Source organism: Neopsephotus bourkii, unplaced genomic scaffold, assembly GCF_033783945.1.
Source record: "Neopsephotus bourkii isolate Nb327-2 ecotype Australia unplaced genomic scaffold, CSIRO-AGI_Nbou_v1 NB_1654, whole genome shotgun sequence".
NCBI lineage: Eukaryota > Metazoa > Chordata > Aves > Psittaciformes > Psittacidae > Neopsephotus > Neopsephotus bourkii.
Window position 1 is genome coordinate 48,084 of NW_026902128.1, and position 13,204 is coordinate 61,287.

The 13,204-nt window shown below is 40.7% G+C and overlaps 1 protein-coding gene across 1 annotated transcript in view; it reads right to left on the reverse strand.

The window, feature by feature from the left end:
• The window catches only part of FNDC3B (fibronectin type III domain containing 3B), a 195,702-nt gene that overhangs the window by 42,088 nt on the left and 140,410 nt on the right, over positions 1-13,204 (reverse strand). Inside the window, exons 10-12 of the mRNA XM_061374824.1 lie at positions 10,830-10,968; positions 10,448-10,501; positions 2,509-2,633 (exon numbers count right to left, since the gene is read on the reverse strand). Coding sequence (XP_061230808.1) covers positions 2,509-2,633; positions 10,448-10,501; positions 10,830-10,968 — 318 coding nt within the window. The remainder of the gene's footprint in view (positions 1-2,508; positions 2,634-10,447; positions 10,502-10,829; positions 10,969-13,204) is intronic.

The window sequence follows — 13,204 nt, forward strand, 5'->3', positions numbered from 1 at the left end:
ATGAGCACCCGGGTAGGAAATGCTAGAACTAATAATAGCAAAACCCGTAGGATTGTGTGTGTCCTCATGGTCATTTTTACAGATTTCATCCCAATAACATTGGAAAAAATAATATTTGTATGCCTGAAAATATTTACAATGAACTGTGAAGTACAGGAAAATCTCATGTAACAAAGGGGAACTAAACTTAGGAAATAAAGTCCCAAGTGTTCAACTTGCAGAAGTGGAACTTGACATACAGCTTCCACCTTTTATAAACGCAGAATACAACTTATGTTTAAGCTACACCTCTGAAAGCAGCCTCCTTCAGCAAATCAGGTTCCACTGTTTCAGACATCCTCCTCCAAGGAAAGCAGGAAAAATTTATCCAGTCAGGACCATACATGCTCAGCATCATGTAGGAGCTGGTGCAGGCACAGATGCCTTCCAACCTCCCAGGCTGGCTCTATTCCCTTCCAACTCTCCCTGACCAAACTTCTTTGCATTTTAAGCTGACCATAAAGTTCCTCTTTTGCACAGCTCAGGTCGCAATCAGAGAACATCTGCGACAGGGGAGATACATGCTCTTATTTTGTCTAAATCCCAGCACACAATGCCTTAAAACATAATAGGCAGTTGTGTCAAGCAAGTGTAGGAAGAGTTCTCTTAAAACTCCATTCTGAATGTATTACACACAATGGAAATTTGAGAACGGAAGTTAAAAATGGACAGATTTTGGCAAATGTCCAGGAGGATAACATCAGAACTCTCAACTGAACGTAACATTCTTGTAATTTGCAAACCTCTGTTTCCAAAATACAAACATATTTCGTTCGTTGAAGTCGTGGCATGAGTCTAATAAATACAAAAAGCCACATCTCCTTTTTCTGAGTCTTCTTTTGCAAAAATAACATATTTGTTGAAATATTCTTACAGCTACAAAATCCACCTATTTTTTTTATATATATATATGTAAAATTCACCTATTTTATATATATAGCTATAAAATCCACCCACTAACACCAAATCAAGGCAATAACCATCTTAAATGGTAGGTCCACAAGCAGTACTACCAATCAAACCTGTCTTATGACACAAAGTGCTGGATGACATTATCATGTTATAATTTTGAGTGCTGTCTATAAAAATAAGCCATGTGCTGTTGGTGCTTATCTTTACAGATTAACACAGAGCAGCTCACCATAAATATAGTTGTTAGTTCACTTTCCCCCCAATAGCCTCAGGAAAAAGAAAAAGGGAGAGAGAAGAACAAAGAAAGGGAGGGAGGCTTGAAGCATGCCCTAAGATGTTTTAAAATCTGGAATATGGTAAAGAGATGCTAAAGCGGGGAACTTTGCACAAAAACGGCAGTCCCAGTTACACTGAGCAGATCCCGCTCAAGCCTCTTTCTCTCTATAGATCAAAAATTATTTCAATAAGAAGGGAAGTAATCTTGCAAGAAATTGGCAAAAAGGACTCTCTGAACACATGAGCAGTCCCAGTGCAACTCATAGGGAGAACACAGGAACACGAATGAAGAAACTATTTAAAACTACATATTACAAAGAGGCTTGTGTGCTGGAAAAGCAAACAATACAGGAATCTCTCTGAGCAAAATACACTGTTATATAGCACCAGTGTTTCTTTTTCTGTCCTTGTAATAATGATTAGATCCTGTTTAGCTGTGAAGGACAATAAAGAAGTAAACAAGAGCACTGGATGTTTAGCTTCTTCACAGCTAAACTCTTCCTGGCTTACTTTCCTTCTGTAAGTACAGGAGTGCGCAGCCCCTCCAGCATGATTGATGTCTCTTTGGGCAAACTCTGATCCCCAGCTGTGTAACATTTTAGCCCAGGGCTCCCCAGAAGCTCCTGGAGGATTGCAGTAAGTCTGACTGCTCATCATCTTCATTCCAGCACATCTCTTCATGTGCAAAGAAAAGCAGAACCTGAAACCCATCTTTCAAGGCCTATGGATGTGCCTGTTCTCTCTCGGTCCTGGCTCTCTCACCCTTCTTTCCCACCCCATCAGCCAGACCTGCCAGTCCTGTGGAAGAAAGAAGGGACTGTACTGCTGAAAAAAGACAGAAGGGTTTTGCTTTAAACCAGAAAAAATAAATATATCAAGATTCCTTTCAAAATCTGTAACTTAACTTCCTCCTGCTTGTTTTTCTTGGTTCACAGAGGTCCCTAGTGGAGATTTTACATAACAGATGTATTCTTTTTGTATTAGGAATAGACCACAAAACACCATTTAACACCTCAAAAGAAGCCTATCTTCTTAGGCTAACCTCATCATTCTGAAGGTACACGGCAATTCCCTGGGAGATGAATGTTACCACCAGGGAAGCTGTGACTAACAGATTAATAATAAAGCAAATGTCAGATATTTAACACAAAACCATAAAGAGAAAAAAACACACCACCCCTCCCCAAATATCCCCAGAAATTCCTCTTTACTCTGTCATTGATAGTTAAACTTTTCAATTACCACTTTTTCTGCAAGAAGCATGTACCTTGGGCAACTTACCTAGTACCGACATCATTCTGAGCTGCTAATCGGAAGGTGTAACCCAAAGCTGGACAAAGCTTAGTCAACTTGCAATGCTTCTGGCTTCCAAAGTAGCATTCTCTGAAACCACTGTTCCTCTTTCCCTAGAAAGAGAGAAATCTGTAATCGGATAGCTATGAAACAAAACCACATGGTTCTTATTTTAAAAAAAGCTGTTAAATGATATTAGAATTAGATGCTTTTGTAAGACAATGTACAAAGAAAGCTGTGCAAGCCACTGACAGCACTGCTATGCTCCCTAAAATAATATGAATCAACACAGTCAGTCTGCTGCCAGATTCCCATCTTCATGAGACGTACCTACATCTTTTGCCACTCTGCTTGAGATGCTATTTATCCTACTAATTAACGAAAAAGCATGCAAATTTAAGGTAAAATTAATCTCTCAACCGACCTGGTCACAGGAGCATAGGAAAGCTGCAACCAACATTTCTTGGAAGTGCTACCCTCTGCACTCTAATCCCATGTAAACTCTCTCTGGTCCTTTGAAAACACTCTATCCCACAAGAGGGCTCTCGCTCCCCACAGTCCAGGCCATGGCCAACCCCAGCTGCTGCCACTGAGAAGGACATGCCTGGATTCGAACCCCACCCCAGCCCCATGCTCTTCAGGGCAAAATAGATGGAAGGAAATTTAAGGTACCAGAGGTTCTGTAACCATCCCACTTCTCAGAGCATGCGGCATGGGATGAGTAAAGAGGATTTATTAGAAAGCATGTAACTTTCTTAAGAAACTTGGATGACGGAGCTTTCATAGGAGCTTCACATCAAGATGACCCAGAGCGATGAAGATCCCTGACAAAGCTAAGATGGGGCAGCAGTGAGAGAAGGTATGGAGACACTTCCCCAGCTCCTAAGTCCTTCCTCAGGTACAAACCAGTACAACTGAGGACACAAACATTCAGAAGTCCTCTACCTCCCTCCCACATTTGAAAGAAACCAAGACCCTTTTCAATCCCACCCAACCTGGTACCCTTGGGGTAAAAACAAAGCTGAGCTTTTTGCAGGACACAGACCACAGGACAACAAAGAATATCTGGTCTCAACCTGTGCAACACATGGGAAATGGTCAATTTGAAATCCTTTGGGGAAAGGGCATAGACTGCTCAACTCCACATAAATAATATCTCCTTGAGCTGAAGCAGGTTAAAGGAGTTTTAATTTCAATACTTGAACACAAAATTAATGGATAATCACATTACAAAGAACCCAAAAGGACACCAGGATAGAAACCTAACAAAGCACACCCGTGAGCTTGAACTGGTGCAGGAGACAGTTATAGCCATCTCCGCAACTTCTGACTTAAGAGCTCTGCTATAGCATTCGCTATTTTTGGCACCTATCTACAGGTCTATTTCACTGAGATAAAATAAAAATGAACATCTGCCCATAGACAAAGCTACTTATTTCACCCGGCATACACAGCTTGAAAGAAGATTTGATGTTTCTATGCCTAAGCAGACTAACAGTAAGATAATTCAGACGGATGTTCCTCACTGCAGCCTCACCTGCTGCTGCCTCCTTGGGGTCTGTGTGCCCTCTCACACACCATTCTTCCTCCACGCTCAATACATAATCTTTAAATGCCCTAAAATCTCAAAAGAGCCTGAGTGGGACATACGTTTTTTACCAGTCCCTGTCAAATTTCCACTTCTTTTCACTCGCATTGCAGACCATACGGAAGAACGACAAAATGGTTGCAGTATCTCTCCAAAATATGTTTATCAAACTAGAAACAAGCATGCAGACCTCCAGCAGGGCACCGTTTCAGGACACTGAAGGGTCATTTAGTACACTGGCAGATAGCCATAACTTACTTCTATTTATAAGGTGTGATCCTACACTTGTTCTAGAACTTTGTTTTATGCAACTTCATCCACCTGCTCCAGCTGTAACATTACTATGTGACTCAAGTAAATTATGGGGTGGAATTGGAACAGAATGATGAATCTTAAAGTCTTTCGTAAAAGAGAAAACTTTTTCAGATCTAAAATCCTTGATAAAATTCCTTTTGGGCAAAAATAATAGGTCACCATACTTCCCAGCTCAGCAATAACATATTTAAAACTTAATTAGTAATAATATCTTTTAGTAGAATATCCATTCATCAGTGCACAGAATTGGGGGGGGCCCCCCCCCCAAACTCTCTTTTATAGGTTCCGGTGCATTAAATTAATTTTTCTCTAAGTCTTTAATGACTTCACTATTTGTAAAGCATTTGAAAACATTTCTTTCTGATTTCTTAAGAACAGTTGCTTGTTTATTTGGGTTTTTTTTTATTCTTTTTGTGTGATTTTTTTCCAAAAGAACAAAGCGACCAAATGCTAAGCATGTAGTTGACAAAGCAATGAACAGAGTCGGCTGGCTAAAAAGGCAAGTCCTGGAAAATCTCTCTCATCTGTAGCACAATGCCTGAAGTGAGAGCAGTGGGCCAAGAAAATGCTAATTTGTCAACTGGTGGATTAAAACTTTGCAGAGGTTGCCAAACATTTAACATACGTCCATCTTCATAACAGTACAAGTTCTGATATTGTATATATTTTTCTTCTTGAGCTGGTATTGTACCCTCCCCAGACTTGCACACAGACCAACTGGTATTCAAGTTACTCAGACTGGCTGGTATTTTGGATTCTATTGGCACTAATTGGAGAGGCTGGCCGATATTTCTAATTAACCTGGCATTAATAGCCTGGAAATAGTCTCTCTGCTCCTTCTCTCCCAAGATTTATGAAAGCACTAATGCTGGCATAATTATAGACAGGAACAACTGGCAGGCTGGTACTGGCTGCCACCCAAGAGTCTTACAGCTTTCCCAGAATCCTTCCCCTATTCTTTGTACACTCAGCATCCAAGTTTTAATCCCTCAAATAATGTTTTGTAAGTTGCTTAAAATACACTGTATCACTTCCGCAACTATTTCTAATCCACAAATTTCAGAGGAAGAGCACTGTCTGACTTCTTCACTAGCCCTTTCTGCAGCCTGCATTCCCTGTTCTTTGTGAGAGATTCACCCATGAATCACCCACAGGGTGATGATCAGAGCCTGTCCAAGGAAACAAGCACAATTCCGCTCCACAAATCCATTAGAATTTGTACAATTCCATTTTTAAGATTTTGCTTGCTATTTCAGCTATACTTCAAGCTACACAGGGTGCTTAAGTTTCTCCTGGAGAAGACAAGGGGTTTGGGATTTTAAATGGGTTTTGTTGAGCACATGCCCTGTGGCAGACATAGTAAATAAACATGATGAGGAATGGGTCACTGCAGGTATAGTGGATACAGAAATGGAGCACAGTCCTTCACAGGATCACAGTGCAGAAATCTGAATAGAAGCTGTTAGCATCAGATGCACAACCAGGAGGCAAGATGGCAATATGCTGCAGGCCATGCCAGCCTTAACTTCTGTGTTTGTCTCATATTGGCAATAAAAAGCAGCAGATTGATACTCAATCTGACACAAAGCTGCGGAGCAAACTGTCAACAATTACTATGACACAACCTAGTGCAATCTCTGCAAAATCAATCTCTGCAAAGCATTTATTGTGCATGTTCTTACACACGTAACTGAATTTTCTCTCTATACAAACATTTAGAAGACATGACAGGACCTATGAAACATTCCTAATACATGCACAAAATCCAATTTCATCCAAGACTCTCTTCTTGTATGTCTCACAGGAGCAGCACAGCCACAGAACAGACCTAGAGCGCATGCAGGTGAACAGACACAAACCAGGCACAACGTGGGGCTCCGTGTACTGAATTTTGGTGGACCATCAATGATATGCATGGCCCGATTATAGCTAGTATAACAAAGAAAACCTCTGCTAGCCTCAAGCAGTTTAAAACTTGGTGGCATCTCCATTTATCTCTATATAAACTTATTAACTACCTGTCACCAGATCACTAAATACTGTGGTACTCTATCAGTCTCTTGAGCAAATTGAGATGCTTAATGGATGAGAAAGCTACTTTTGAGTTATACACAAAACAGCAACACACACTGCCTGAGAGGGATGCCCTCTCTGGTTCAGGAACAGTCCTACACTTTCCATAGAGAATGAACAGGATACTCTCACTATCCATAAATACAAGAGAAACATGTATTTACTGCCACTTAATCACAGAATCAGCATTTCACATCTGATTAGTAACAAAGGCCTGATTCTGAAAGCAGTGTTAGTGGCATTTTTCAATGCAGATACAGTTTACTGATTTTGCTGAACACTGGCAACAGGAGAAAGCATCAACTCATTTACAGTGTTGCTTTCTGCCTGGCATATTTTTAACATTATTTTTTCTAATTAGCCTTTTGCTTACCCCGAATAATCAATCCTGGAACAAAGGCATCAAGTGACTAGTTCAGGTTTGTAAAGTTCATAGAAAAGGAGCCAGAAGGTGGAGTTTTCCTTAGATGCTAATTCTAACTGATTTTATTGCCAGGCTAATATTGGTAATGCCAGCACCTGACATGCAGGCATGTTCAAATCCAACTGAATTTCAAAATACCAGAGGAGAGGTGCTGATCCTATCTCCTTTGAAGTCAATGGAAACTTTCCCAGTGTACATCCAATGTTACCAGGTGACAACTCACTGAACTGATCTTTTACTCTACTGTTAAAGAATGAAGATCATCCTCCATAGTTCTTCAGGCATTTGAAACTATACCAGTTTATTAGCAAGGTATTACAACTATAAGTCAAAGACTTATGTCAGTACTGAGGAAGAAAGTATTTGTGTTTTCTAACAAAAATGTAACACCAGTCATATTACAAACCATTTAATTCAAATTGGGAGGGGAAAAAAAGGTGGAATAGCAGGAATAGCTTTGTCTATTGACTATCTTCCAGAGCCTGCAGGTCAGGGAAATCCCTGAAACTCAGAACTAAATTGAAGAAGCAGCAGCTGGGTAGGACTGGCACGGTGACATGTTAAGCAGTATAACCTTCTTTTCATCAAAACAGGTCAGAAGACACCTACTTCCAACGAAGAAACGAAAGCAACTCATTTGTGCTTCATCTAAAGCTAATCTAACGAGGTGAGAGAATGCAATTAAAGTACATCTAAGAAAAGACAGCTAAACCACAGAATGGTGACAGTACTGCATCTATTGTCAGCACGATATAATAATTAAAAACCCCCAACAAAACAAAAAAAAACCACAATAAAGAAAATATAACAATAATAATAATAATAATGCCAACTAAACAAAATCCACCTTTCTCCAGTCTCTAGAGTGACCCTCCAGAGCAGTGGGGAACCCTGCAGTAGGTACGTGTGGTAGCACAGGGTTTGCTGAGGAGCACTGAACCCAGGATCCCAGGCAGACCCCCCTGCACCCAGCTAGCACTGCAGCACCTCAGCCCTGTGGGACTCCCCAGCTACAGCCACAAAGAGATGAGATGCTGTCCTGTTGTTACAATTTAGAACCTCACCTAATCCCAGGGCTGTAAAACATGCTGGTTCTGCTGCTGTTTTACAGGAAATTTATTTCTTGCATATACGAGTGATGCCACCTACACTTCTGGCTGAATTTCAGATGCTATAAACTATGCCTTTGCACTGTAAAAACAGGAGGAACGAGTTGAGATACTGTTGAGCATCATGCTCCAAGATCTGAATTGCCTCAAAGAGAGACAATCTGTTACGCACTGTGCAGGAGCAGGAATGGGCTGCTGAAGCCCCTTCCTTAGTGGGAGTGGGTAGCACAGCTTGGGTTCCATGGCTCACTCACACACCATCCTCCCTTAGGAAGGGACTCAACTTCCTAAGGCAGACTGCTGTTTTAGGGTGTTTTGTCTCATTTCATTAACAGATAGATTTCTTGGTCTCCATTCATGCAAAGTCCTCTCTGCCTTTTAGCCACAACTTAATTTCATTCTGATTGCTGATTTTCCTATGTTTGTATCTTACTTTGTAAGCTGTAGCTGATGATGTTTTACTGTAGCTGATGAATGTTGCTCTAGCTGAGATCTGGCAGAGCATGTCCTGTTGCCTGGCAATCATTCTCCTCCTCACTGATGTATTTACTTGATTTCACCAGGACACAGTGTGGCATTGTAAAACAGTGTTTTTGCTTATGTGAATTTCACACAACCAAGTGCAAAGGTACAGGGCATTACAAGTGAATTCTCTTTTGTACTTGGCTGCTCTAACTCCGGTATCTAATCGCACCCTAAGTCAGAGGCACAACTTGCAAGGGCACATGGAAAAGTGGGTAGAACAGCTTGCTGAGCTCGCTGTTGCAGGTAGATGAGGCTCCCACAGATGCAGGTACAGCCAGCCTACATCTTCAGACTTTTTCTTTAGTAAGCATTAATAGCAAGTTTTTAATTCAGCAACTCAAAATTGCATTTTGGTCTCATATCAGAGGAAACAACCTGACAATTACTTTTCAGTCAGGAGTCCTGTCAAATCATTGGAGATGTACCAAATTAATCTGTGCAGGGCCATTATTCTTTCATCTTTACTGGCTAGCTACCCACTGGGATCTCAGATTTCAGGACTGCTACTGATAAAACAAGGTAATTAAACTGTACAGTGTAAGGGAATCAGGATGCCTTCATTTTTACCATTGGTACACGAGCTAGCCTACTAGCTACTTTTGCCATGTGAAAAACAGTCGGAACAATTATTTCTGAAGATGAAAGTCTACATAGATACTCAGTATTAAATGGTTTAAAGGACAAAAGCATTTTAGAGTTGCCTAGTGTATATCCAAAATTATGACTAGGGTCCATGTGGACAAAATTAACATCAAAAGTATTTGCACTGTGTGGATGGTCTGTTGTGTTGGTGTTTCTTCTGACAAGACCTATTCCTTCCTTTCCCTTTGCAGGCTGGAATCATTTGTTTTTCCACTACTTCACTGCTTGGTGCTGTTACACTCCCATGGCTCCAAGTTACTGAAAGCCTTGCAAGAGATCACAACAGCACAGTCAAGGTGTCACAGGAGGTGAAATGGGATCACCCTAGCCCATACTTTTGGAGAAATGTCTTTTTAATCTCCATTCCCTGACCTCACGCTCCATTTTTTTTCTTCTTCACTGACCTTTCCTCCTTAATTATGGAGAGAGGGATAGTGAGCCACTCTAAAATTATTAATTATTTTAGTTCAGCTCAATAGGTTTCTCATCACGTAGACCTCGCTTGCTGCAATACTGAAATATTTGCAGGGTGAATGGTTCCAAACATCACATTTTTTTTTTCCCTTCCAAGATGATGCTCCTTGACTCATGCTTTCTGCAGAAATAAGGCTTACACAATGGAAAGGAATTAGGGGATGAAGGGAGGACTCACAACCAGAGCCCACCTCCAGAAAATAGTCCACATCTCTTGCTTATGGCACTCTCCCCAAAAGCAAGCTGTTCACTAACTATGTAAATATTTGGGACAGAGAACTTACTTCCTTTTGTGACTAGAAGGGGACTAATTGCCACTGTGTAAAGGGCATCATTATTTTGACCCTGAATACATTCCCTGATGAAAGGGCTGCAAGATCACGGCTCTTCTTTGAGGCAAGAACAATGATTTATTCTGCACTCAGATATGGGCCAGAAAAAGAGATCATGAATAGAACTCTAAGATACATCAAGTAATTAAATAACAAGTAATGCTAATTAACAAATAAAGTGCACTGCATGCGCAATAAAATTTAGATTTCAAGAGCACAGAAGCAGAACATTGTCCCTGCATAAAATACAGTGAATTAAAATCCCGGTCCCCCTGTCCCCGTCCCCGTCCCTTTAACCTTTCCAGCTCTTTACTTAATGCTATCAGGATTTCATTTTCCTACTTCTACTTTCTCCTGTTTTTAATTATTTTTCTTTACTCAGCAAATCCTTGTAAAGTCTGAGTGCCATTTATTTATGTATTTATTTCAACCAGTTACTCCTTACCTCATCCCACTCCAGAAGGTAGCTGGTGATTTTTGAACCATTATCAATGGGCGCCTATGAAGAAAAATAAACAATGGTGATTTGGGGAATAAGAGAAAACTACCCCCCCCCCAGCAAATGACTAAAGTTTAAATTGAAGCCAAAGCTTGGGGGCTGTGCACAGCTTGGCAACCTCTTAACAAATACTGTGAGGAAGCTGGATGTAATGAAACACATACATTTTAAAAGTCAAGCCAGTGCATGGGGAGGGATTTGTAGATTACAAGAAGTTCAAGTTCCTTACTGAAAACTGTCTCAGCTTTCAATTATTTTCAACAGTTACGCTCACTGTCAGTAAACTGTATTTTTCTTTGCTTTCCTGCCTGATCCAAGCATTACCTACCTTCCATTGTAAGGTTAAGGAGCTTTTGGTCCTGTGCGAGGGTTTGGGTGGGAAGGGACACTCTGGTGCTGAGCTGTGAGTGGTGAAGCTTACTGGCTCTGAGCAGGAACCCTTTACTGAGTTGTACGTTGCATATACCCTGGAAACAACATTCAAATGGGTTATAAACTAGCTGACAATTACAAGACGAGACAGCACTGCCTCAGCCACAATATTTGAATTCCAAAGCATCCACAATACCATCCACTAATGACAGATTTCTCACAGACCAGTGGCTATCAATATTCTACTTCACTTGATATGCAATAGAATTCACAGCAGAAGAGAAATATTACAGCGTTTTGTTCAAATACTCCCAGAGACCACTAAGTTGTCATCATCACTTTTTCTTTCTGCCACTACTTTCTTGTCTGTTGCCAGACTTTCACACACACTGTGCTAACATCCTCTTTGCAATACAAAATTTTAATGCCCGAGTACATGTAAAGAGTACATGTAAAGCAAGTGAGTGGTGCTAACTGCTGGTCTCCTTCCATGGCTACAAGCTTCTACATAGCCTAGGTGTCAACACTTAGAACTTACACAGCTCTGGTTAAACTAAAAATCTTCAGGCAGTTTCTCTATATATCAGTACAGAAGGGGATATATAATATTTCGCATATTGGAAAGTGAACACAATGTAGTTGAGCACTTCCTCACAAGGTCCTTTTCTCTGAAAAAAAAATAATGATATTTTTTCCCCCCCACATTTTCTATGCAGCAAAATAAAAGTGCAAATTGCAAGTCTTCTACTCAAAAAAAAGTTCAAACCATGACCAGACGATGACCTCTGAGCTCCCTGTAGCTATTGTGCGCTTGAATGCAGAGCTTAAGAAAGGGCAATTTCTAAATTTGTTTTCAGTAGATAAGAGTAATTTATGTACAATGGCCACCTACATAGAATCAAACCTTTTGGGAAGTTCACAAGAACTGCTATAGTGCTGCTTTACCCACCACCTGTTAGTCAGGAGTGAAAACAAATGTAGTTAATTGAGTCTGAAGCTGGTGAGTGGTATGTACCCGTGCCGGAATCAGTGTAGCCAAGCAGCAAACACATACCACCAGGGAATACAACCATGTGAAAATGAGCTTAACAAGCGTCTTCTGCAAGTCACTGAAACACCGAGCACGGTCGCCTCTGCAAGCACCAAAGTAATACTACTGGAAGAAATGCAGGCAAGAGGTTCAGAGCAAACCAGGGTGTCCTGGGTGTCGGCGCTCTTCAAGGCGGGACCAAGAACGAGCAGCCTGTCTGTGTGGAGATGAAGCTCTGAAAGATTCTGCCAAGGTTAAGGAGACCTAAGGCAATCTGCCGAGTAACGGTTGCCCAATAGATTTCTTTACTTAACAGATTTATTTCTTCACAGTTGTTAATACATAATGCAGTTTCAGTGAAGGAAAAAATTGTCATGGAAAGCAAACAGCACGTCTTTTCAGTGTTGGTTCCCTCCACTCCAAACACATGCTGCTGCTTTTTATGTCTGACTTTTATATTTAGCAGTTGCTTCTCCTTTTTAAATGAAGTTAACTGCTAACTGTTCACAAACGATCTTTAATTTGACAAGCATCCGGGAAGGTGGAGTGAGCTGTAGGTAGGAAGAAAGAAGTCAGCCAGGACACAGGACAAATACTCACAATGCCTTCAAAAATCGCACCAGACCTCAATGCCATGCTGTGCATGGCGACCACTTTATTGTTGGAAGCTGGCTTTTAACATGATGCTCAATTGCTTACAGCAGGATGCTCAGCAGTTTTATACAATTGCCTCCTCCTCGCTACCATCCATTTGCTCCTAGGGCTGGGACTACTGGCTGACCTGGGAGTCTGAGTCTTGTACTTATGTACAAGAAGTTACTTCTGGTCTTATGCTTATTCTTGAAAAGCCTATTTTAAAGCTTCACTAGAATGTATTCTTAGAAAAACATAAGCTGCAGCACCAGAGCAAGACAGATACATTCTGGTGTTGGGTTGGTGGGGTTTTTTTAATAGCTGAGAAGCACAATGTTCTTTAAAATTTTACAAACAGGAGCAGCCCTGATGTGAAAAAGCACAGCAAATCCAGCCCTTGTCTGGAAAAACAGAGCAAAACAATAGACAGGAGTGAAAGGATTCTTTTTAAAGGATATTAAGTGAACAGGATGTGAATTTGAAACCTTGCTTCATACGGAAAGTCTTTAAAAAAAGGCAACATAAGCAGATAACACCACAGACGGTATTAAAAACTGAGAATGTGTTAACAGTTACTAAATGTGTAAATCACATTTTTCGAATCAAAGAGAAACACACCCTGAAAATACCAAGAAAGGCCAGTACAAAGCTTTTTTTTTAATAAATTC